Below are 25,545 nucleotides of genomic sequence, written 5' to 3' on the forward strand. Positions count from 1 at the left end.
TCGAACCTCTCATTGTGTCTTTTCCCACCTCGAATGTACACATTATAAGAATTCATTGTAGTCACACACATCGCTGATATCGCTTTGTGTATGCCGCGTGACAACAAAATAAAATAATACAATTCGTTGAACATTTTTTAATTAGCACTCCATAAAAATACACAGACCCACACAGATGCTGATCACGCGCCTTTGTGGGATATAAAAATACATACACAGATTTATTTGCATTTCATTAGAATGTGATGTGATGATGGGGACTGATTCAATTGTACTAATTTATATACGTACTTTTTTCCTGTTTCTTTCCAGACTTCCATTCGCCAGTGCATCTTCCAGTGCAGCAGCGCTTCCAACACATCATCTGAATACAAAGTGCCAAAACTGTAACTTCAAATCCAAAGCATTCCAAGATCAGGTGACATTTTGATTGTTACAAATTGTCAAAACAAAACACACAAACAAATTTAAGTAAATTTACCCGACTGCTGCTTTTCTGATCTTAACAACAAGTAGAAAGATCTATAAACAATCATATCGTGATCATATAATCCAACCTATCCATCAACATACGTCGTAGCTGATAAAAATGAATCTAAATCAACATAGTGGACCTGGACCGCCGGAGCTGAAGATGGATGTGGATCAGGTGGATTCAGCATCCACCGCTTCGCCCTTCAACTGGCCAAACCCTATCACAGCCTACAAGGCAAGCGTGCCACATGTAAAGGTGGATGTCACGGATGGGGAGGAGGCCAGCGCCTCCCTAACGCCGCAGCAGCAACAGCAGCCGGGGTCAACTGGGAATGGCCTGCCGCCGGCACCTGTGACCCGTACCATATCGTCGGATCGACTGGTGACTGGAACCTCCTGTCGGGCTCTGCGCACCGCCGTTTCAGCATTATATTCCGTTGATGATTTTGTCAAGGAGAAAATTGGCTCTGGATTTTTCTCGGAGGTGTACAAGGTGAGTGACAGTACTGAAGATGCATAGATATAAATAGATACACAGATACAGACACTGCCTCGTCACGGCAATGTCTCGAGCTATTGAAATTCATTGAGTGGCAGACAGACAGAAGATGGGCGTTTGTTCCCACAACCTGGGCATCATAATATGTTTTGATGGCACTTTCATTTTCGCAACATTAACAACAATAACGGTAACAGCAATAGCAATAGCAACAAAAGCAGCAGCAACAAATGTGATTATTTACACAATTTTAATTAAACCCTAACGATTTTTCGTAATTACTCAATAGTCTTTATTGCTGTGGGGCTGGGGCTGGTGTTGGGGCTCATCATTATCAACGGAGAGCCTCCTCCAGCGATCCCAAAATAAATTGCAAAACAATAGCCGCTGCGAGAGAGTTTTGTTTTGGGGGCTACCCCATAAAATATGTTTCGTGCTCGTGAAAAGCGCATTCGAAGTGCAGTGAAACCGTGTGTAAAAATTAATGGCGTTTAGCGTTTTAGTCTCGCGGCTCCACAAGAAACTTACATACATAGATACGAGTGTAAGCCGCTCAGTTCGCAACGGTTGTTGGACCACCACCAACAAAAAAAAAGGGGAGTAATGTTCGGTAAATTAATAAGTTGCAACTTGCAACACAGATGCGGCCGCTGGCAAAGACTTTGACATTATGTTTGTAATTAGTGTTTTTGGGAAGGTTATTGGTATTCCGTGATACAGCAATAGCCAGGAGCTAAGCTACTGTGTGAGAGAGATTTTTAATTTCAAGGCCTTGTTGCTCTTCGATCATAGCTAGATATCAGAGCTAGAAATATTCATTGCCAAGCTACGCTGTAAAAGAGAGGGAGAGTGATACAATTCTCATTTTAAATATAGATCTCTTTCTCTTTTGACTAAATTATATTTAACTTTCTCACAAATTTGTATGAACGAATGAATGAATGAATGTACCAATGAATGAATGAATCAAAATGATTGAAAAGAAAACGGTTTCACTTTCATTTTCTGAAGTTTTCAAGTGATATTTACCAGACGCATTTCTATACGATTATTATGTGATTTGTTTCGGTTACTTGTTTGCCTTTTATATGCATCTACTTTCCCATCGTGCCCTTCCATTCCCGCGAACGGCTTTTTGCAATTATTTTCTGTAGTTGTTTAATGAAAGCGCCTAAATGGAAATCTCTGGTCTGGCATTCATTGAAAGGACTGGTGCGCACTCGTATCTATTCATGAGTGCATATTCTAATGCCACAAATTGCATGGCGCATGGCGCGTATCTCATGGATACTCTTCTGGGTCTCCCTCTCTCTCAGCCGGTGAATGACCCACCGATGGGAGAACTTTGCTTGCCTGCTGGACGGACGGACTACCTGCTGATTTGCATAACAGCTCCAGTATATTCGCTTCCCCGACATTTCCCTCGATGAAAGAATAAATTGTTGGGCCTCCGTGCAACTCAAAGATAAACTCCAGGCCCAGGCCTGTTTATTTGCGTGTGAAGTGCGTTCGGATTCCATCCGACTCCAATCGATTGCATTTCCGCATTGTTATGCGCCGCAGCTGGCGGACAATTAATGGAACCAGAAGCCGCTGCAACAACAGATCGGAAGGGGATTGGGATTCATTTAAAGCTTAATTGAATTGCCAATAAATTTGAATCTATATGTCCGCTAATGACACCACCAATTTGTGGGTTCAGATGCCGCCCGTCAAGTGCTGCAACCCTATGCATGCCACGCGTTTGCCCCCAATTTTCACCCCACAAAAAGATACAATATTTCGAAATGAAGAATCTATCTTTTAGATTTATTTTTGGCCCTCGGTTGGGGATTGCATTGGATTGGATTGGACTGCTTCTCATTTCAATTACGTGTCAAGGCAGCAGCAGCAGCCAGCCGACAAAGATATCAGAATATCAAAGCGAAAGAGAGATCTCTGTGGATGGGGCAGATCCCATATCCATTTTGATTAAAACTCTTTCACAATTTCCCCCCATCTATTGCGTGCAGCGTGCAGCAGCAGCAGCGGCTGTAGCCTGTAACTGTAAACGATGCGGTTCGCTTGAGTGGCAGTGGCATTAGCGGATTTTAACCTCACATAGATGGGGGTTAATCAGGCAGGGAATACTTTTCCAGAGAAGTTCAAGAAATCAATTCAAGAATTTATTTTCCCAGATAAATTTACACATCTTTTGAAAAAATTTAGAAATGTAAAGAAAAACTTTGATGTTGGATTTTACGGAAGTTGTTGACCTAGCTGACTCTTGGCTGATTATTTGCCTAGAAAGTGCATATTTATATTACCCCAACGAATACACTTAGTTTAAGAGCTCACCCGTACTTTTTTAGGCTAACAGAATGTAGTAAAAAGTGGAACAGTAGGTCCTCCTTGAGTTCTCCATTCCCTGGAGGGTCTTCATATTCTGGACCACAAATGAGGTTAATCAGTCAGCGAAAAGTTTTCCATTTTCACCCGAAAAGTGTAACAAATATTATAATGCATTTCGGTGCGGTGGAATCATGTTGAATCAGGAAATCCCCAACAGCCAAGCACACAAACACACACAGGCACACACATTTTGTGAAGACATAAATCAGGAAAAACTTGGTTTTCGCTTAATTTTTTTACTCTCTTTTTGGTGTTGTTGTAGCTGTTAGTTAGTAAGTGGGCCAAAAGCAACGGTGAATGCATAACGCCGTGTTTAGCGTAGGCCCCGGCATTCAAGCAGAATAAGAGTGGAGTGTGCCTGGGTGCACTGAGTGTTTATTTGATAACCAGCAGCAGACACAATGCACCTGTACACCTGTGCAACTGAACACCATGACTCTGCCTCTGAGGAGCCCATGAGGAGCTGTAATTTGTGGCACTCCACCTTCTTAGCTGGTTGTTTTGTTATGTAAAATGATATGCATTTCGAGCCAGGAGGAGAACACCCAACGATGCCGCTCCTCTCGAAAGTGTTGGCCCACAATTGAACAATTGTTTGTGGGTGTTGGAGCGGCAGTGGGTGAGTTTTGCCAGTGAGGGTGTTGCCAGTGACCCAAGGCTGCGGGCCAGAGACCGTCTTTCGAGTGAAAGTTCTCGGTGAAATGAGGTTAGGTGATGGGCAATTAGATTAGGGCCAAGCCAAAATTGCACTACCAAGTCACAGTCTGACTTTTGCATGTTCCAACACAATTCAGCACTAAAGTGAATGTCTCTCTCTGCATCTATCTTTGTTGCATCCTGGTGGCTGCAACCAGCTACAGTTTTGTGACCAAAATGGCAACATTCGCCAAGCAAAGCAATCCAATCCGATCCGATTCGATCCACTCTGCCATCGATTGACAGTGAAATGGACTCTCGCGAATCGCGAATTGATGAAAGTAAACATTTAAGTAGAACTAAATAAGTTGGATAGTCGCTTCAGACGGATGGGATGGTATGGAATGGGATGGAATGGGATGGATGAGGATGGCTTGCAGTCAGTCGTCGGTCTTTCCAGTTGTTGCCACAATTTCTTTTCTGTTTTCCATCGGAGTTTTGTATCGGGTTTTTTTTTTGTTTTTTGTTTTTGCCTGGCAACCGTGTTGATGTTCACGCGAAATTGATTGCCATAAATTATGCAAAGTTGCATTCTCGTTGCTGTTTCTGTTGCTGCCTCAGCCTGGCCCGCCAGTCTGTTTGTCTGTCCGCCCGCCCGCCAGTCTGTTTGTCTGTCCGCCCGCCCGCCTGTTTGGTGGGGAATTGGTGCGCGGCGGCATTTAGAAATTGCTGCAACTGCAACAGCCACAGCCACAGCAGTAGTGGGCATCTGCATTGGTCCGGCAGTGTTGGTACGTTCGTTTGGTTATTTCTTCCGCCAGGCCCCTCATTTGTATATACCCTTGCAAGAGGGTGTTGCAATTTCCACTCAGAGGTTCTATAGAGCCCCCATAAAGTGTGTAGATTTTTGAGCTGAACAGAGTTTGGTCTGCCGGTCTGTTGGTTTTCCAGAAAACTACACTCAATCGATGTATCCGATTGCATATTTATCTATTAATATTAAATTTAAAAGATCAGCTGTTAGAGTATCCACAGCCTTAATGCTTTTTCGCTTCATTTACCTTAAGCTGCAGCTTACATTTTGCATCTTCGATTTGGTGGCTGCTGCTGCTGTTGCTGCATTTCGGTAAACAATTTTTCAAACGATTTTGATCTTTTGTGGCTGTTGTTGCCTGTCTGTTGGTTGTTTGTTACTTTTTGTTTGGCTACACGGGCAACAACGGGCGGGCAACAGGCAACATTGAGATACAGTTACTTTTGATGTGCATGCAAATGTTTACACGAAACAACAGCATCCCATCCCATCCCACCTCCCATTGATCTTTCCCTCTCCCCTCCCTCTATGAGAGGCTGTGCCTCCTGTGGCAGGAGAGGGCCCCAACGTCTAACGAACTCTGATGCGCCCTAATTAATTCGCCAGAGATTTTAATGGTTGACTCTGATCAATAACTGCCCGAAGAAAGAGGCGAAGAAATTGAAGAGCTATAAAAAGTAAGGGCCCCACAAAAGCCTAAGCCTCAGCCTGTGCCGGAGGTAAAAAATTTGGAAATTTACATAACAATGCATTGTCTTTCGCCGCACCGAAAAAAAAGTAAAAGTGCTTAACGCACTAATCAGGCAAAACAATAAATAAACCACTAGTATTTCAATAACAAAAGCCCCCCATCAAAGACAAAACAAAAACCAAAACTATTTTTTTGCAATCCATAAGAAAAGTCGCAAAAACTCCGAAAAAACCATTAGCTAATATTATGTAATGGAAATGGAAATGCGGCGAATAAAATACAGCAAAATATTTACCGTAAACACTTAACAATATCTTAACAAATATTTGATACCGTTTGAAGCATCACCAGGCCCAGCCTCTGCCAGCAAAATGTTTATGGAGCTAATTAAGCTATAATATTTAACGATCTCTCTCCACTCCACTCCACTCGGATCCCATCCCACTTAGCATCGCCCACGGAGTACATTTCTGTGTTACTCTTTTTGGTAATGGCGCTGAGAACACGTTTTAGGCAGTGGCTGCCTGCCACTGTGTTAGCCCGATTTGAATGTGATACATAATAAAATCATGTTAATACGTTAATTGATTCGAGTCGGGGCTCGTAAATAAATTAAATTAAATTGATTTCAAAAATATCCATATTTGGGGCTCATATTAACATTATTTCGGCTTCTCTCAGTAATAGTTTACAACTAGAGATGGCCACGAGCCTTCTTCCATTGTGGAGGCACGTCACAGCCGGAACACGAAAACACACTGTAAAGGTATTTGCCGGTCACGGGCATATTTGCAAAACGACCGGCACGGCACGTACCCATCTCTAATTGTAAGCCTTTTCATGGGCAGAGACCCAAAGATGCTCTCTGAGCGTGTCTCTCAATGCACACTCTCTCTCTCATCAATACCCAGGCATAAGTACAGCAATTAAATAAACGGCTTGCAAGAACAGCGGCGCACCAAAGTAACGGGAATCAAAGCACAAAAGAAAAGAGTAAACACATCCAGCAAAAAGAGCCATCCGTGCTCATAATTGCGTAGTCAATATCTGTAGAAAATATTTGTATGTAGTTTATGCAGTTTAATCTTTAAATTAAATGCTTAAGTTCTCTTCCCTGTCGATAGAGTAAATTAATTGTTCGTTAGAATCATTGGATAAAAATAAGAAACACCGCATTAAATGTGAGTAATGTCTCGCGGATAATTTACTAGTAAAAATGTTATAATAATTAATAGCAAAAACATCTGGTCATACGGTGCAGCTCTACTTAATCTTGTTCTTTCTACAAAACTTGCTTTGATCGGTTTTTATGCTCCATTTCCTATAATTCTAGATTTATATTCAATTTTAAATAAATAAATACACATAAAAGTCTCTCCCACATTTGTCAAACACAAATTGGCGTCAGAAGGCGGGCCAAATGTGTTCGCAATTAATCCAATTGAAGGCTCATTAGTTGAACAAACATTAAATATTTTGAATCATTTGCGAGGCAGGGCATCAAAAGTTGACCGCAAAATGTAGGGTACATTCATCTTTATGGGTTCCACTTTCGTGTTCCACTTTAATCCCACCTTCGGGCGCGAATTGTCATGCAAAATATCGACCCCGAGGGTCTGCTGAAAAATCGAATTCTATTAGTGGTAATATTTTATACAAAATTTCCCTCTCTTTCGATGCGGCTTTCGATGGATGGGTAGACGGATGCGTCATGCACATTAAATCTTTAAGCATTTGAAAAAGATTTGCTGTTGCTGTTGCGGTTTTTACTTTTTGCATGCACTTCTGCCTTGTTTGTCGTTTGAGGCATTTTCACGCCGCGGCCATAAACAATTTAAAATTATAAATGCAAATATATACGTGTGCTCGTCCGGGGCTCCCCATAAAGTGCATGATAAATAATATACTTGGAATAAATGCCAGCTGGGCTGGCAGGAGCCATCCCCAGACGGGCGCCTCGCCGCAGAAAACCAAAGACCAAACTCTGGAAAAAAAAAAGATGGCAAATCATAAATTCTAATAAGACGCGCCGCCACCAGAGGAATGCCCCACACTGCCATATGTCATCCACAGCACCAAGTGAAAGCAGTGTTTGAGGCCCTAATACGCCTAACGAGCTGCTTGCTGCATGTCTGTGGTGCCTCCCGGCAAGACAAATGCCACAGGAGGGTGCTGATTTTCATATTAGAGCTCATAAAACGGGACATTGGTGTGTCTGTGTGTGTGTGCCTGCCTGGGGATAGAAGAACTTCAACGGTTCTTCATCTCCACTAACTAATGGTTTATCCATAATGGAATGTACTTACTAATTGCAAGCCAAATTCTTTTGCCCCAGCAGTTTTTTTTCCATATTTCTAGCCATATTTAGTTCGCCACTATAACAATAAGACATAATAGGTATAAATATGTGAATTCTTTATGATTTTATAATGTCATTTGTACTGAGTGTTCCTACCATATACTAAAGTCTCATAAATCGCGGCAATGTAGAGCTCTATCTATATATCTCGCAGTGCGGCTTAGCAGCGGAGAGTGAGTACCTTTCCTCTCTGTACAGTACCTTTCTCTGGTCTGTGCAAATTAGAACCACTCTTATGGACATCTTATCACCCACTCTGCCGTTGGTTCGTTATTTTCTATGATGTGTGTAGTTCAAAGAACCAAACCACACAACTCCATTAGATGGATAACAGATAGAGGGATGCCACGCCGCCAATCAGCAAGTCAAAATGCGCCAGGAATGCATTGCTCTCTGTGTCCGTGTGTGTGTATCTGTGATGGCATCACACTCTGCTTGTATGTGGGTTAAGCCAAAGATGCTGGAACAACCCACAGCCTCAGCATCAGAGTCTGCCTTCTGCTCTGACTCCTGCCTGCTGCCTCCCATATATCCAAGAGGTAGAAGGCGCTCAACGTGCAATTACTCCGCACAAGTTGCGTGCTGGAATATTTTTGGATTCATTCACCTTTTGCGGCAAGCTCGAGTGGAGGTGGTAAAAGATATACCAACGAGAGAGACGAGTCAGAAGATATTTTTATAGAGCTAGCGACAGGAGATTGAGAGGATGACTCTGAATCCCCTTGGGACGTCCTTGCACTTTGTTTTGCTTTTAACTGTTTGCATAGATGGCATTCCATGGGACCATCATCTGGCTGTGGCTATGGCTATGACGATGATGATGATGAGGAGGATGTCGATGTCGATAATGATGATGCACACCCACGTCTTGCCACGGATGGCGAGTGGCTATTTTTATTGATCGAAAGACGCCAGGCCCCCTCCAAGCATCGCGTGCCGCAACAGAGGAGAGCACCCTCACGACGCTCAGAGTCTTATAACTTATCAAAGAAGATTGACACGCTGCAAAATATGTAAAATATTCAATCAAAAGGGATAGCAAAATAATTCTTTCTTTAGAAATCGGTTTCAATCTCTGACATATTCCATCAAAATTTGATGACAATATCATCCTGTGTAGATCTGCAAGGGTGTGTAAAGCCAAGGCACCTGAATGTTTATGAAATTTTGAATGTGTGCCAAATATTTCACGTTTATATTCTTCAACTTATGTGTGTCTATGAGTCAAAAATGTAATAAATACTTGTGCATAAAGACACAACAGCAGGGGCCTGCATCCGTTAAAACACACAAATAAATGGTCTTATATATTATATATACATACATATACATACGTAAACATAGATGTATGTGTGTTTTTTGTTTGTTCGTTTTGCTCAATTTTAGCGGCAATTCGTCTCGTAATATTTTCTCTCAGTTTTCTGTTTCATTTCACGCTGCTTGGCGTTGCCTTAATTTGTGGGGACTCGCTTCGAAACGATCGTTGAGCATTTCCTAAATATATGCATAAATATTTCCTATTTTGCAAGATCTCTTGAAGGGTGGATGATGATTCAGTTGTTGGGTATACGAGTATTCTGGGCATTTCCTTTGCTCACATTCCTCGCATTTGTGTTCGTTTTGGGCTATAAAATAGCTGAAAACAGAAAGGGTTTTGTGTTGTCCACAGAGCAGAATACATACATATGTGTGACCTTGCCATCAGTTTTGTTGGGTTTTCTGTTGTCACATTTGCGCAACAATTACAAAATTATTCAGATTGAAATGTTTGCAAGACAAAACTCCCACATAATTCACGTGGCGTGTCAACTGACGGGGCGGTGGCAGGGCTAGGGCATGCCAACAAATAAATAACCAAAAACCCAACAGCCAGCAAACAAATGCGGGTCCAAACAAATGGCTGAAAAAATTTCGTAGAAAAACAAGATCCAGCTTTGGATCTATCTCGCTTCTTGAGAATGAAATCGAAATACTCAACAGGCGGAGAAAACAGCGCTGACATTTTTATGGTTACACTGGAAATTGAAATTAAAATTTGTAAATTTAAGTGAGAATTCCATTTAATTTAATTTCCTTTGTTATTTAAAAATGTAATTATTTATTTTGCCATTTTTCTCTGAGTGTCGAGGTTTTACTCATGATTTATGTTCGACCATGGATCAGCTCTTATTTCCACTCGTCGATGCTCCTTTTGCCATTGGATTGTCCATTTTGGCTGCTAGGCTGCAATTCATTAGCCAAATGGCCATATAAATCTGCCCGTGACTAGCCACAAGAGAGCCAAAGGCCCTGTAGCTGCAGTCGTCTTTTGGCCAAAACTACTTAAATTAACTTTTGCAATTCGCGTGTCAATGATGACAGGCAAACGGCAAGAGGCAGTCACTAAGCGGGACGGAGAGGGGGTCGTTCTCCAAGATACATAGATAGACCGAATCGAAACGAAACGAACCTTCGGCCCGCTCCTATCCTATCCGCCCTGTCCAATCGAGCGTGTCCACTCCACTCCACTCCATTTTACTGCAGAGCTCTCCTCTGAGTTCGCTTTCTGGGCAATATTAGCACGACATGATAAATATTTCAATGCCAAGAGCAAAGCTATTAAACTAAGAACCCAACGTCCACGTCCACGTCCATGTCCAGGCCCGAGCTAAGCTGAAAGCCGTGCCCTGGTCTGGTCTGGTCTGCAAATGAGTTGGTTCCTGTGGCCCCTAGTGCGACTCTATTTATTGTCTTTACCTTATGCCCAGAACCAGAACCCGCCTACTTTTTGCTTTTTGCTGGGCCAAGCCCTCAAACACACACACATACAATTTATATTTCGCCAACTGTTGGCCAACTGCATTTGGCCCAGACAGTGCTCTGTATTGGAGTGTTCTGTTGTTGCTGTTGCTGTTTTTTGTTTGAGTCAACCCTGTTTAATTAAAATTTCCTTTTTATGGGCTGCTTCTGCCCCCCAAGCCCCAAAAACGTTTTTCTCTTTCTATTCAGCTTTTTCAGCATAGACTTGAGGGCGGGACAGAGCTCGGGCTCTGGCTCCGGACGCTTAATTAAAAAGTGAAACTGTAATTTAAAACGCTGCCAAAGGACTCTGGTAATATGAACTTTAAAGCCCATTCCACGAGCCATGGCTAAGGGTTGGCTCTTACAGGCGATAAAACTCTTAAACATTAGCCTAATGGCCGGGGGTTTACGAGGTCCGACACGATTGGACGGGACTGGGCACTGCACATCCTATGATGTGCATTAATTAAAGCAAACTTTCCCTCGCGAAAAATTCATTAACTTTCCCAGGGCGCCCTACAAACCCAATGCACTGACAGTCTCAGACAGCTTGAGAGGCAGTCGAGAGTCGAGAGGGGCAGGCAGCCCAAAGGGAGAGTCAAAGTGAAAATGCAGCCAGCCACAAGCTCCCTTTTTTGGAGATTTTCCTATCGCATTTCGGGGGAAAATTTCCGCAGCAACAGCTGCAGCAGCCAGCAAGCACTCGGATTGCAGGCATGGTCATGGTCAGGGCACTTAAGAGTCCCAATTTTGATTTTTATTTATTTGCCGAGAGATAAAAAATAAAATCGTTCGTTAAGACCAAATGTTTGGCCAGCCCCAGCAGCAACCGCAGCTTTGAGTTTCGGTTTCAGTTCCAGTCGGGGGCTACACTTGGTGGAGTGAGTAGTGTGAGCGAACACAATGAGCAATTCAAATATAATCATCATAAATCACGATTTAGTTTCGCTTTTTAGCTTTGTTTTTCGTGGGTGGGGTGGAGGGGGGTACATGGACGTGGGTGCGAGACGTCGACGACCCCATCTTACATTTTTGATTGTCTCTGAAAGTTGGTCAACATATCTATGCACATGCCGCCGATTGCTACAGCTACAGAGCTGCATTCCCACACCATTAACCTCTCCAAGCTTTCAAGTTCAAAAATAGGGTAATACGGTACGAGTCTTCCTGGGATAGAGGAGCTTTCTAGCGGTGAAAACTACGCTTTTACTGCTAAGATACTGTGTGAGAGGGAGATTCAGATAGTGTTTTCTTCATTATAGTCCCATAATAATGATCCAAGCCAAGTCTATGAATGTTGATAACGAAAATATCTCATTCAAAGGGAAGTAAACTCTTCGTTTTGACTGTTACATACATCTCCGCGCATTTATCATACACCTTGTACTCCGTTGCAACATTGTTGCAAGCAGATGTCTCGACTCCATCGACAGCAAGAGAAGCGTTAAATTATAATTAACTTAATTCCGTACTCGTCTTCTGGTTCCTTCTTGCCTGCAGCAGGTGCTCCCCTCTTGAGGGTCTCATCTTTATCGAATTGTGGCATGCAGGTTATGCTAAGCCTCGCTGTAAAATGGCCATAAATTGCACTTATGTACATACATATATGAGTATATATAGACGTGGTGGTGTCCCGCTTCCATTTCCACTCGATAAACAAGAAATTAACTTATCTTTTCCGTGTGCGAACCAACAAACAAACAAATAAACAAACAGCAGTTAAGCCCAAATGGAAAACATTGCCATCGTACGATATTTCAATTAAGTATTTGGCAAACTTCGCAATTTGGACACGTGACATGTTAAGTCACCCAAGAAAAAATGCAATTACGAAGGGTTCTGGCTTTTGCCTTAATTGCTAAGTAAGTCAGTTGTGTTCGTACCATATTTTTGGTCTTCGAACATCTGGTTCTCTCTACAATACAAGTGCAAACACAAAGGGAATCCATGGCTTGCTGGCACACACAATGCACACACCACACACACAGGGGGGAATTGGAATCGGAATCGGTACACAAAAGCCCTAACCAGCGATTGCCCTAGACCGCCGTCACTGCTGTATCCCTGCATAAAGCTGCCTTTGTGTGTACTTCGTACATACATGCATCCACTCTCTGTCTTTCTTCTGCCCCCATTTCAGGAGCATTACAAACGATCTCCGCACCAAGACCATGTGTCACTGAACCCTCTCAAGGGGCAGGGCGGCCTTTTGTGTGTGAAAGAAAGCGCACCCTGGTATGATTTCCACTGAAAACAAGTCAAAGTATATCCCAGCCAGAACTGTGTAGCTTCTATTTATTTGAAAAACTGTCCAAAAACCAGACGAAATTTCCAAGAAGAATCGCCTGATAATATCGAAAGAGACACACGACCCGACAATCGATCGCCTGTCGCTGGATCGTAATTAATTATGGGCACAGTTCGAAGTTGGAGTTGAAGTTGGAGACGGAGACGGAGTCCAAGCTATCCATCAACTAAATGTAAATAAAAATCGCTTGGTTTTCTACAAATTACTTCAACTAAATGGTTACCCTTCGAAGCGGTCAAGCGTTACCCCAAAGGGGAATGTCAGGGAGACACAAAAAAAAAACGAATATTGGAAATTTTTTATGAATTTTTTTATTGAACTGCGCGCTTGGAGCGTTTTGTTCACGGTCAGTTTAGTTTTGGCTCGCGGCAAGAAAACAAACAAGCGATGGATGAAAAAATATCACTGGAGCCGCAAGCGACAGTCGGCAAGCGGCAAAAGGAAACTTTGGCGGGGCCTTAAATTGGCGTGACAATTGTTCATTCCAAGCGTTTCCAAGTTCGTTTTCTATTTTGTTTGAGATCGAACTTTAAATATCTCTCCATCGATCGTACACTCGGAGAAACTCGCTGAAACTTTTAATAGATTTGCTTGAATATTTAAGCTGTTTCTTTTTGCTATTACATTTTTCTCTGAGTGCATGTACAATACATCCCGATTTTTCCCATTTGCTTCAGCAGCATTAGAGTCCCATCAGAAACTGTGTACAGGCATCCGCCAAACAGCTGTCACAACTCAATTGTTTGAATGTCACTCGGGCACCCCTTAATGGCAAAACAATTTTAAAGACAAAACACATTGATGGGAAATTTCTCTTACTCAGAAAGTGCTCCCTTTCGGAAGGCCTGAGGCGTTGGCTTGTAATTAAAACTATCCCTCAACAAAATATAAAAACCCTCGTAAAGCCTGCGATCTGTTGGAGTGACTCAAGTGTTTGCTTGTAGCATTTGTGTGTGTGGTTTTTTCGGTTTGGGTGTTCTATTTTGCTGATTGTTTGTCTATATTTATTGCCGATATCTGCGTCATGCCACCCAGCTGTGGCAGCAGACACTCGCACACAAATATGCAAATAAACACATAGAGAATACGAATTATTCATACACTGCAGGTGGCAGTAAAATGATATCCATAGAGAGTAGGTGCCCGCACATCGATTATCTTATTTCTCCATCAATCTTTCAGACAATAAAAAGGGATACTCTTGGGGAAAATAAATAAATTATGTTTGAGCAAATGTTTATCGAACTCTGGAGATTATTCCCACGCATCAAATGTTAATGTAGAATGGAACCCTTCTTCTCGGGAATGCATATTCTTTTGTAGATACCCGTTTCCCGTTTCTGTGGCAGCGTTCTAATTTAATTTAAATTTCCGCCAAATGGTTTTGATAGTCGGAATAGGGGTCAGTGCAGGGCAGGGCAGTGCAGAGGCTGCCACTGCCACCCAAGACTGGCTGGCAGCCCCATTCGCTTGCTTCTTTGTCTCTGGGTTGATGGTGAATGCCTCTGTCTTGATATCACTTACGAGCAGAGCCGGACCACTGCCTTTTCCCTATCCCTTTTCCCGCATTTGTATCTGTATCTAGTTTGGTGGCAGCCTCTCTTTTAATTAGCAGCAGAAGAACAACAGCGAGAGAAGGAGAGGAGGCAGCTGTATGGCCTCCTCTAGCAAATCGAGTGGCATGCAACCTTCTTGCGCTTCTGCACTTCCCTCTGAGATAAGCTGCACATTTGGGCAGGCAATGGAAAATGGAAATGGCACAACGCAGAGAGTTGCATTCAACGGAAGCAGCAGCTGTACAGCTATCGTTGGCAATGCTGCCACTGCCACTGCTGCTAAAGAGATAACCAATGACAAGTTGCACTCGATGCTGTGGCTGTGGCTGTGGCTGGGTGCATAATCAAATTCCACTCGAAACAAAACAGGAATCGAAGCAGGAACCCTCAACAGTCCCCGCAGCACACCACACCACACCCATGGGAGTCGCAGGATCAGCCAGGCATCAAATGCCACAATGTGCAGCGGCAGACATGGGATTAGTGAAGGGCCCAAAGAGACAGGCAACAAGTCGGCCTAGCTGACTGGCTGGCTGGCTCTCTGGGTGGGGTTTCAATCGTCGGTAGGGAGTCTGTGGGTCCATCATCAGTGTCAGACTGCAGTGGCAAATATGGTGAAAAACGACACTAAAGATTACACACACACACTCAGCCCCGCAGTCTGCAGCCTGCAGTCTTCACTGCGCTTGCAATTTATTGAAACTTGATTAGAAAATATCATGGGAAAGGATGGACTGGACTCATAACTTCCGCGTTTCGGAAGAACCCCAGCAGCAGCATCGAACAACACAACAGCCAACTACTTTGTTGCGCGCTCCTAATCAAAACCCCATTTCCAGTTGATAGTTGAAACGTGACCAGACCTGGGGACCTGGAACCTGGGACCTGCTTTTGAGGATGGACTGTTGTGAACGAACGCCCAAAAAAAGCGCAAACGTTTACCAACATGTTGCCAATACACGATATCAATACCAAATAGGCAACAAGCCAGGCAGGCTGCAGGAGCAGCGGCAGACAGACCAGACCAGTTGGTAATATCTGTTTTCAGCCAGTTTCATTCGAAATTCGAAATTGAATGAGCGGGGGGGAGGTAGTCGCATTGAATCGAATGGATTGGAATTGACTATTGAATGTTGTTGATCCATCTGGAAGGTTCAATGCACTCTGCAACTGCAGCTTGCAATGCACCAAAAATCATCATTGAGGATGCGGCAGATCTCTGTGTCATGTTGCAGTTTTTTGCGGATGATTGGGATTGGTTCAACGTTTAAAGCGACCGTTCAATACGTGTAAATTGTATGCATTCATTCATAAAAATTCTGACACAAGGCCTTGAGCGCGTCGTCGCCGCATATTGCCACACACAACGACGACACAACGACGACGACGAGGCATGCCTCCGCCTCCTCCTTCATTCGCTGCCTCTGCTGCTGCTGCTGCTGCTGATGTTGATTCATAGCCAGCAACGCCACAGGCAGCTCATGTCAACAGGCTGCCTCATGTCATTGTTTTTGTTGCTGTGCTGCCTGTAGCTGTAGCTGTTGCTGTGATATGCATTTCATAGTTTAGCATTGATTCATTTCGAAGTCAAGCCAAACTCCGGGGCAGACGCTTGCAATCCAAACGCATTAGTAATATATGTCCCCATTATTATTATTATACGTATGTATGCTATACCCTATCAAAAGGTCTTCATATCTGTGGAGAAGCTTTGCAGTGCAGCTTTTCATATGCTAAAATGTTTACTTACATTTAGGTTGGAGCTTTATAAATTTATTTGTGTGAGATATTAAAGAAATATTCTTCATAATTATACCTGACACATTTAATCAGATGTGCATCCCATGTGCATCCCTCATCTATAAGGGTAACTAGCGCTTCGTCTTTTTCCTCTTTGTGTTTTTCTTTCTTGTTTGATTGCTGCACCCAAAACCCTGAGTGTACGAGTGTTTGTGTGCGCTGCGCTCATTTAAATTTGTCACGGCGCCAAAAAAGTAAAAATTATTATATTTTTCGGTTGCATTTCTAAGCCCAGACCCAGGCCCAGTCGGAGCTCGTGGCTCTGACCGAATCGGGTCTGTGGTGTGGCAACAAACGCATCTGACGTCTGCTGCTGCTCCCAGCAAATGCCCCAAAAAAAGGCAGACTAAAATTGAATAAAATAAAAAAGAGACAAAGCGCCAAATGATTGTCAGCGACACAGAGCCTCATCGTCAGAGAGCCCCCCCTGCCCTCATTCAAATTCGTACACGTCTGTGTGGGGGGAGAGCTGAGCCATACGGGCATGTCTGTGACTGTACGATGTTGAGCAACTTTATTACGAGTATTATTATTTATTTTTTGAACGCATTGGAAAAGCCAGAAAATAATGAGCAGACGGCAGGCGGCAGGGTGCGCCCCAGCAAAAATATTTTAACGAACCAAATGCGAGGCCTGGGAAACGAGTTAGTTTGTGTTTGTTCTAATTGATTGGACGGAATGTATGTATGTGCATATGTTTGCTCTTTTAGTTAGAGCTTAGTCTATATTTGCACTTAATCAAAGGATAAGCAAATAAAATTAGTCAGCAGAGGAGCAAAGAGGGAGGAGACTGAGTCGCTGTCTGCTGTTTGTTGTCATCCCAGCTCTCAATTAACAAAATGACAGACGAATGCATTCCAACTTGTTTCATAAATCCCATGTGCCATGTCCCGAGTTGAATGCCCCTTCAGAGCGAGGGTGCAACATTATTGTTGACATGCGACGGACTTGCTGCCTGCCTCACTGATTTAGCCTTGAAATAGTTGACATGTCGCAGGCAGGCCGGCAGGCAGGCCCCTTCTTCCCGTCCATTAAGTGGAAACTATCCAACCATTCACAGGCGGCATTCACATTCACATCCACATTCACATTCACATCTACAGCAAATGAAATAATAAAAACTCGAGTTGTAAAAGTTGGGATACAAGAAACAAGGCGCTACAAGAGTGCGGCAAGATGGTATGCAGATGGTGGCTGCCACGACCTCCTCCTGCTTCTCCTGCAACCCCCAGCATTCATTGTCAAGGAGAAAGAGTAGCATTTGGCAATTGGCAACACTTTTAGTATGAATATTTTCCAGCAATTTGCCAAAAGAGTTGAAATTATTTTCGAGTCACTTTTTACGGTAGCCGCCAACAATGGCTGGAAAATATGGTGTGGAAAAACTAAAACAAAGCAATTATAATGCAGACTTTCTATTTCAAAGCCTCCACCGACTACCAACTACACGCGACACAAGACTTTGTGATCCAAGAAATGTGTAGTGCGGGTAGCAGAGTGGGGAGGGATGGTTGTACATATAATGGGTGGGGGGAGTGCGTAGGTTTTCCCAATAAAAAAAATTGTAATTTATGGCCCTCGTGCTGCTGCTTGGCTGTTGAATGATGAAGATCGCAAACGATTTTTTCAACATTTTTCTCTCACATTTAATATATATGGGAAATATGTGAAAAATCTGTAATGAAAACCGAATTGAAGTTGCGGGGAGACATGGCTTTAGCTTTTGGCCAGTCTTTCTTTGTTGCTGCGCTTAAGGAAAATATAATAATTTATTATTGTTTTTGTTTTTTTGTTTTCTGTTGGTCTGTTTATAACTGCATTTCACTTTTGTGTGTGTACCGCAAACGATGCGTAATTAAATTGTTTATTGTTTATTGTGTTTCTTTCTTTCTTTCTTCGCGTTTTCTTCTACACCTCCGCCGTCCCCCTCTTCTGCTCTGCTCTGCACTTTCTTTATATGAAGGGTACTCGTAATTTATGCGCACATTTTAATCATACAATTGTTTATTGCTAAGTTCATTGCCATCCATCCTGCTAGACGCAAAAATACTAACAAATATATTTTTCTCTCTCTGTTTGATTTCAGGTAAGAGACGATCATTCGACAACGAATCGAATCCCTAGGGTAGGGACAGTACTGAGGTAATGCGTGAGAAATATCCCATAAATATTTGCGACAATTAAAAAGCCATTCTGGCTGCTGGGCCCCAAACAAGCCGCTGATTGATGGACTTGAGCTTGAGAACGCCACCAATCGAGCCACCAGTCCAACAGGTTTCTGCCCCCTTCCGATTGCGATACCGATTCCGACCGCGACTCCGACTCCGATTAGAACGGGTTGGGTTGATGGCGATGACGCTGGGCGACACGTGTAGCCGCCGCAGACCACTTGATATGCCCCGTCGCCATTGTAAGAGTGAGGCACAAACCTCAAACAGAACGTAGATACGTCTGGTCTTCCATCATGGGCTGTGCGGCGGCTACTGCAACATGTGGTGGCACTTCATCAAGGGCAGTCTACAGTCTGCAGACTGACGCCACAATCGATGGACGGCAGGGAACGGCTTCTCGAAATGCTGGCTTGGCTCGGTTCGGCTTGGCTCCGTTTTGCCGTTTGGCATTCCGCGGTGTCTCTTGGCTGAACAACAAACAAATGTTGCCGACACCATCGATATTTGCCGCTACTCATCCTCATCTCGTGGCATGCAACATTTTCAATGTAAACGCCAATTGATTATTAACGCGCCAAACCAATTACATTTCGTACTCTCTCGCTCGCTCGTGTCTCCATCTCTGTCTCCTTAAGAAGCCGCCAAAGTTCAGCTCAAAAGATCAAGCAGAATGTCGATTTCAGTGACGTATCTTTGAATACCCTAACGAATGGTGTTCCTATTCTGATCAGATGATCGAACACTCATTCACACTTATCACGCACTTAGATTATGGGATAAAACTTTAGAGTCCGAGGCACAAACTGCTTTTCATTTTTTAAATGGATTTAAATTTATTATATATTGAATAATTAATTATTGAATATTTAATATCTAATTTGTCTCTACGTGAAGAGTATTTAAACTTTGGGGTTTTTGGACTATTACTTCCCTACCAGCGGGATGTATCTTTCTCTTTGTTTTGCGCCTGTTGCATGCAGCATGAAATGCAGCTCTTTGTCCCAAAAGACTTGAAAGATCCATTCAAATGAGATGCGTAGAAGAGGCTCAGTCTCAGTCGCTCCCTGGCCAAATAGGGAAATCCCTTTCGACTCCCCGGACTATGTCCTCTCTTGGTCGTGTCCTGGTGGCGGCTGCGGCTGTGGCAACTCGTGCTAATCGCCACCAACATGCCTCTGACCCTTTTATGGGCAACATGCAACGGGGACCCGTCTTGATTGGATCGCAGCTTTGGTGCGGAGCGGTTCGGTTGTCAAAGGAAGCGACCGAGGGCGACACTAGACAACACAGTCGTCGTATGCTGCTGCTGCTGTGGCAGCTGCATATGGCAAATGCGCCACACTTAGTGCCACAACAACAGCAACGATAACGGAAGTGCCTCGTTGTTGTCTCTGAAAGGCATCGTGAGGGGAAGAACAGACGTGTGTCTGGACTTTATGTTGATTTTAATCACAGCGACGTGTCTTAAATGGCCAAATGCATCTCTCTCTCTCTCTCCCACTCGTTCCTTCTGTCCTCTGGCAAAGGGCGACACACGCGTCGCCCTGCCACACGGATTTCTAATTTAATTGACGAATGTCCACAGCCACAACAACCCATTGAAGTTTCTGCAGCCGATTTGAGGCGTGCGATAAAAGCAATTAAACTGCATGACTTTTACTCGTCGCGCATATTTGATCCAAGTCTCTCCAAGGCGCCACCATTTAGAATAGAATCTGGGAATGGGAATGGGGAATCCAATAAAAGTGAAAAAAGTGCAGCCCATTCCTCTTTCGATCAATTGCCAATTCGATAAAATTTTGCACTAAGGCCAAACCAATTTTGTTTCTCCCCCATCCTTAATCCCTACCCTGGGTGAGTGAGAGAAGAGAGAGTTAAGCAAAGGCAATTTTGGTCTGGCAATGCTGTGCTGCTTCTATACACACTTCCCACCTATCGATTGACAGTCGCCACATCCAATTAACAGTTAGGAACTGTCTCTGTCTCTGTCTCTACGCCTCTCTGCTGCTCTGCCTCTCTGTCTCTGTGCTTTTCATTCATTTCTGGTATTTAGCACAGTTTGACGACGTTGTTGCTCGTTTGTTGTTGTCGTGTGCTTTTGCTATGGCCAAGACAAGGCAAGACGTTGCTTTTAATTGATTTTGTGTTACGTTTATCCATTTAATTAAATTGTGTTCGTATTAAAGATGGAATTATTTCTCGTTTAACGAGAACATACATCATTGGGGGGTATTAATGTCTATAAATAATGTTGTGCGTGTGTTTCTGTTGCACTGAAATTTGAACTGTAATTAGTGCAAATATGTGAGATATTTCAAGGCTATTTCGGGGCGAATAACTTGGCATAACAGTAGATATTAGAACTTTAACCTGAAACTCCGCCGAGGGGACGAAACGGCATCGAGGAGGAGTTTTTTATGCGCAGATATCTAGTTATCCAACCGACCGAGGGGCGCAATCACATGATATACAGTCTACACACATTTAATTCCAGTTTCTATTAGGATTAGGAAATCATATAGATCAAATTTCAAAGTACAGAAAGATATTTTAATCGATTTGTAATCTGCATATCTCATCGCAGCTAATCTACAGACACTCAGTGTCGTTACTCAATAGCGAGAATATCTATAGCTGCTATTCCAAGTGTTCAAGGTTCTAAAAACTCCTCCCTCACTCTCGCATATAAAATTCTACTTAATGTTCTATGCATAAATGAATACTTTAACAATGACTCAGGCTAGAATGTATCTATCCACCCGTTTATTTTGAGCACTTTCTAAGGTTATCCCGTTGAATTTTTAACTACTCAGACTCGAAGTATTCATTTTGCGGAAACTACCTTGGAGATATTTGATGAATAAAAACTGTAATTTTCTATGCAACGAAGCAGCTAGATCCCTGACAGTGTCTGTGGCACTCAACGGGCACCCAAGACGGGAGACGAACGTTGTCGGTTAATGACGTTGCCGGTTTTTCTGTGTGTTTAACCCATTTATTATGTCTTTTGCCATGCCATTGATGAAAAAGCAAACAAGTTAAGCGGCTTTTAATTTTATTATTTTACAGTGCCTCCTAAAGTCAAGTAAAGTACAAAAATAGAGGTGAAGTAAGGCGGACAGACAGACAGCTGTTGAAGGGGCCACTGTATATCACTTTTAACAAATTGTTGAGAAAAAATTATTTAACCATTATCTAGCCTATAAATTGTTGCCAATTCGCAGCACATACCGCAAATGATTGATTCCCCAAAAGAATCAAAACAACAATGACCTTCGTTTTTATAGAGACACAGATATGTCTACGGTACATAGATTGCTTGTAGAGTTATTAAAGCACTAGTAGGGGGTCTCTTTTGAGTTCTTTAAATTGGAAATATGCAGCGGAGCGGGGCCGACAAGCCCATAAACAAATCAAGTTCAATCAAAGAATTTCTTGTCGTGCTGCTGCCTCACCTGGGAGTACACATTTTTGTATCCATAAAACAGGCAGCAGGGGCACGTATTCCAGTTTATTAATTGCACAACAAGCAACAAAAATAAGGGAACAAACAGAAAACCTTTAAACATATTCAAGGCACATGCCCTTCCTCCATGCCTGCAGGAGAGAGAACCGATCAGAACTCAGGCTGATGTCTGTGGATACGACTATACGAGTGACTTTATTATAATTCAATATGTAGAACGTGTTCGATTTTGAATGTATTTTACGGCCGAGACGGGGGCTCCGTGTAATCGTAAAGTTCGCTGTTTGCTGATGTCATTAATGGTCGAGGCTCTTATGGGGGCTTATGGGAGGATAGGGAATGCCTTGCCGTCCTAGCGTCTCTGGAGTCGATCGTGAGAACAGCATTAAAGGGGGCATGAAATGTGATGACATAACATGAGGCCCATTAAACTATACTTAGTTCCAGACACTCGAACGAGGGTAGCTCTAGCCCCTGCTGATACGAATAGTACGTGCAATGAACTGCTGTTTGAAGGTGATCTTGAAGGCTGATAGAGCGTCCGCTGGCTGAGATTCAATGCCTACATTATGCAATGTGAATTGTGAATATTACTCTCTCAATTTCCGCATTTTAGACACACAGTGTATCTGGCCATCGAACAGGCATCCCATGAAATGCGTTAATTGTCTCCGCCTCCGCCTGCAACACTTTTATTTCACTTTTTTCTTGCATTTCTTTTGCGATATCGAATTTCCATGTTGGCGCAGGCAACTAACAGTTAATAATTGCTGTTGTTTAAAAATTGTTTAACCGAACTGTGCACTCCCCCTCCTGTTGTTGCTGCTGTTGCTGCTGCTGCCGCTTGTGGCAGCAACTTCATCCTCCCACAAAATGTTGTGCAATATGCGTGTATTGCAGTTGCCGTTGCAGCTGCTGGTGCTGGTGCTGCTGCTGCTGCTGCTTCCTGCCTCGCGTTTACAACATGTTTCTTGTTAAATTATTTGCTCAACACGAAATTAAATTTTGTTCAGCATTTTGCCACAAAGGAAGAGGTAAAACAACAGCAAGAGAGCAGGAGCCACAAAAAAAAAACAAAACAACAAACAAAACAAAAATCAAACAAAAAGAAAAAATTTGCATAACTTTGCTGCAAGCGGCCAAAAGCTTCCGTTAACAATTAAAAGTGACTGTTAAAAGCAATAATAATTATAACGAGCCAAAGTCCGAGCCACAGACGTAACAAGTTCGATATAAAACAAACAAAAAAGAGACTTCCAACCGAATCTGACACTTGATATCTCTGCAACTGCAACTTTTGGCTGACTACCGGCTATAATTGCAGCCTGCTGCATCATCTTCGCTTTGAAATATTCTCTGAAATATTCGCTGCACATATGCACAACCACTTCCTGGTTGCCACAAACGGATTACGCCCAACGCCCACTTAACATTTAACAAGTATATTGCTGCCACAAGGTGCCTGTCCGCCTGTGCAACAAGGTGCAACAACAACAGCAACAACCGCATGAAAATCAAATTCGAAAACGCTTAAAAACGGCACTCTTGAGCTTATGTTTTGGTCTTTTTTGCATGCCTCGACTGTTTACGACTTTGTTTTTGTGCCCCCAAAAACATAATATAGATATATATCTCTGTAATTTTGGCTTCGGCCGGGGTTTTTATCTGCAATTGTGTTCCGCTATTCCCAGCCCCATAAATGTTTATGGTGATTGATGCACGCGCTCTACCGCTCTGGCGCTCCACCGCTCGCTGGCTTGCTGGCTCGTCGCCTTCTCTTTGGTTAATTAATTCAGGTGAATCCACCCACTTGTGGCTGCATCTTTATGGCCATTCATAAGTGCGTTCCCTCGGGCCACAGGCGACTTTCCATGGCCAGATAAGATTCGAACAATGACTGGCCTCTCCCGATTAGATTACCCATTAAATTATAATCCAAATATTTGCTGATAGCGCACCATACACACGAGTACTCGTATAAATGCCTGATAATGGTCACACACACCACATTGACTATTTCATGATGTCTAAAAATATGGTCTAGTACGTCAGTGCCGTGCACAGGACAAAGCCATGAATTATCAAGGTTAATTTTAGTTTATCGTAGATGATCTCTGAATGTGCAGGTATTCGCGGAGTTTGTGCGTTTCTTTTTCCAATGTTTTTGTGGACTCGGAAAGAGTTGCAACGCCAATAGACACTCATTTGAATTGAAGATGAAGCTGTAGAAATACTGAGCCTCTCTCTATTTAGTGATTATCATTGAAATTAATCCCATTTCCAGCTGTCATTTCTGTGGCATGCAAATATCACAACAAAGTATGGTCTCCAAACACCTGTCTCCATCAACTCTTTATAACTGACCAGAGCAATAAAAGCCATTTGGAGCGGTCTCTCGCCCAAAAAAAAAACGAAAAGCCAGTTGGGGCGCTAGAAGTGAAGAGGAGAAGGAGGGACGACCGGGAGGACGGACTGTGTAGAAGAAAGCAAACTAGGTTAAATTCCATTCAAAAAGCCGGCTTACAGCTTGTTCTGCTTGCCCGTTGGGTTCGACGACAGACTTGGACTCTCTCATGGCTACTGGGAATGGGCATAACCAGCGCCATTCACCAACAGAAGCACCACTAAGACACCTCTCTCGCCTAATATTTGTCTTACATAGTTTTAGCCGACATTTGTCGTGCGTATTTCTGTATTTCTGTATTCACACAGTCGCGTGAAAAACGCGCGAGAGCGTGCCAGAACACGTTTTGGCCAGAAAGACCAGCTCTCCACCCCGCTCCGCTCCGCTCTGATCTGATCTGCTCTTCTCTTCGTCTGTACGACATTGTACCGCTAACTGGTGTTTCCACAACAAGTTGCCACCATGAGCCAAGTCGAGTTGAGTCGCCTGTGAAGAAAGATGATTGACCAGGCAGCAGCAACAACAGCAGCAGCAGTCGGAGGCCCAACTGTAAATCGCATTAAATATTTGTTAACCAGCAAAACGAAACGCTGTGTGGAAATATCTGAAATATTTTCTCCGCTCAGCCGGTGGCCGCCGGTGCGCAATCGCAGTGGCAGTGGCAGTCACAGTCGCAGTCCTACGATCGAATGTCACACGTGTGCTGTGCCCCATGCCGCATCCAAACGCGTTTGGCTTTGGCCGCTAAAGAGATGCCAAATGCATGGTAAGAGACCTGGTCGGGTCTTGGCCAGGTTTTTGGGGTTTTTGCCGGTTGAAATGTCAGCCTGCGCCTCAGTCCCGGGGCTCCACTGATGACTGGTTTCGGCCTGCTTGCCTGCCTGCCTCTCCAGGCTGCTGGCCTTTTGGTCAAAAAGGATGTTTTTTCTGCGGTATGTTCAGGTGGTGCGGCAACTTTCGTTGTTGTTTTATTTCCGCAACTGCCTCCATTTTTATTGTTGGTGTTATTTTCATTTTTGCTTCAACTGAAAGTGAAAATACGGGTATTTACGGCCAAAAGCAAAAAAAAATGCACATTTGCCTGCTCGATGCAGATGTTGACATAACCATCGATGGTATGTGATGTGATGCGATGCATTGCGGGGGGGCTGGGGCTCCATATGAAACTGGTTAAGTAATAATAATTTGATGTACT

At 43.4% G+C, this 25,545-nt stretch overlaps 2 protein-coding genes across 3 annotated transcripts in view; one reads left to right on the top strand and one right to left on the bottom strand.

Annotated features, from left to right (window-relative positions):
• Nucleotides 1–16,809, bottom strand: part of LOC117898796 (ATP synthase subunit d, mitochondrial) — a 25,808-nt gene extending 8,999 nt beyond the window's left edge. Inside the window, exons 1-2 of the mRNA XM_034808437.1 lie at nucleotides 16,805–16,809; nucleotides 10,627–10,634 (exon numbers count right to left, since the gene is read on the bottom strand). The gene's annotated coding sequence lies outside the window, so the exon portion shown is untranslated. The remainder of the gene's footprint in view (nucleotides 1–10,626; nucleotides 10,635–16,804) is intronic.
• LOC117898795 overlaps nucleotides 1–25,545 on the top strand; it is a 50,982-nt gene that overhangs the window by 6,520 nt on the left and 18,917 nt on the right. The window contains exon 2 of one of the 2 annotated variants that reach the window (XM_034808434.1): nucleotides 313–967. In XM_034808434.1, the coding sequence (XP_034664325.1) occupies nucleotides 590–967 (378 nt within the window). In that variant the 5' untranslated portion in view covers nucleotides 313–589. Of the gene's footprint in view, nucleotides 1–312; nucleotides 968–25,545 lie in introns of those variants that run through there. The other variant, XM_034808435.1, reaches the window with a different exon arrangement.

Source organism: Drosophila subobscura, chromosome O (genome assembly GCF_008121235.1).
Source record: "Drosophila subobscura isolate 14011-0131.10 chromosome O, UCBerk_Dsub_1.0, whole genome shotgun sequence".
Taxonomy (NCBI): domain Eukaryota; kingdom Metazoa; phylum Arthropoda; class Insecta; order Diptera; family Drosophilidae; genus Drosophila; species Drosophila subobscura.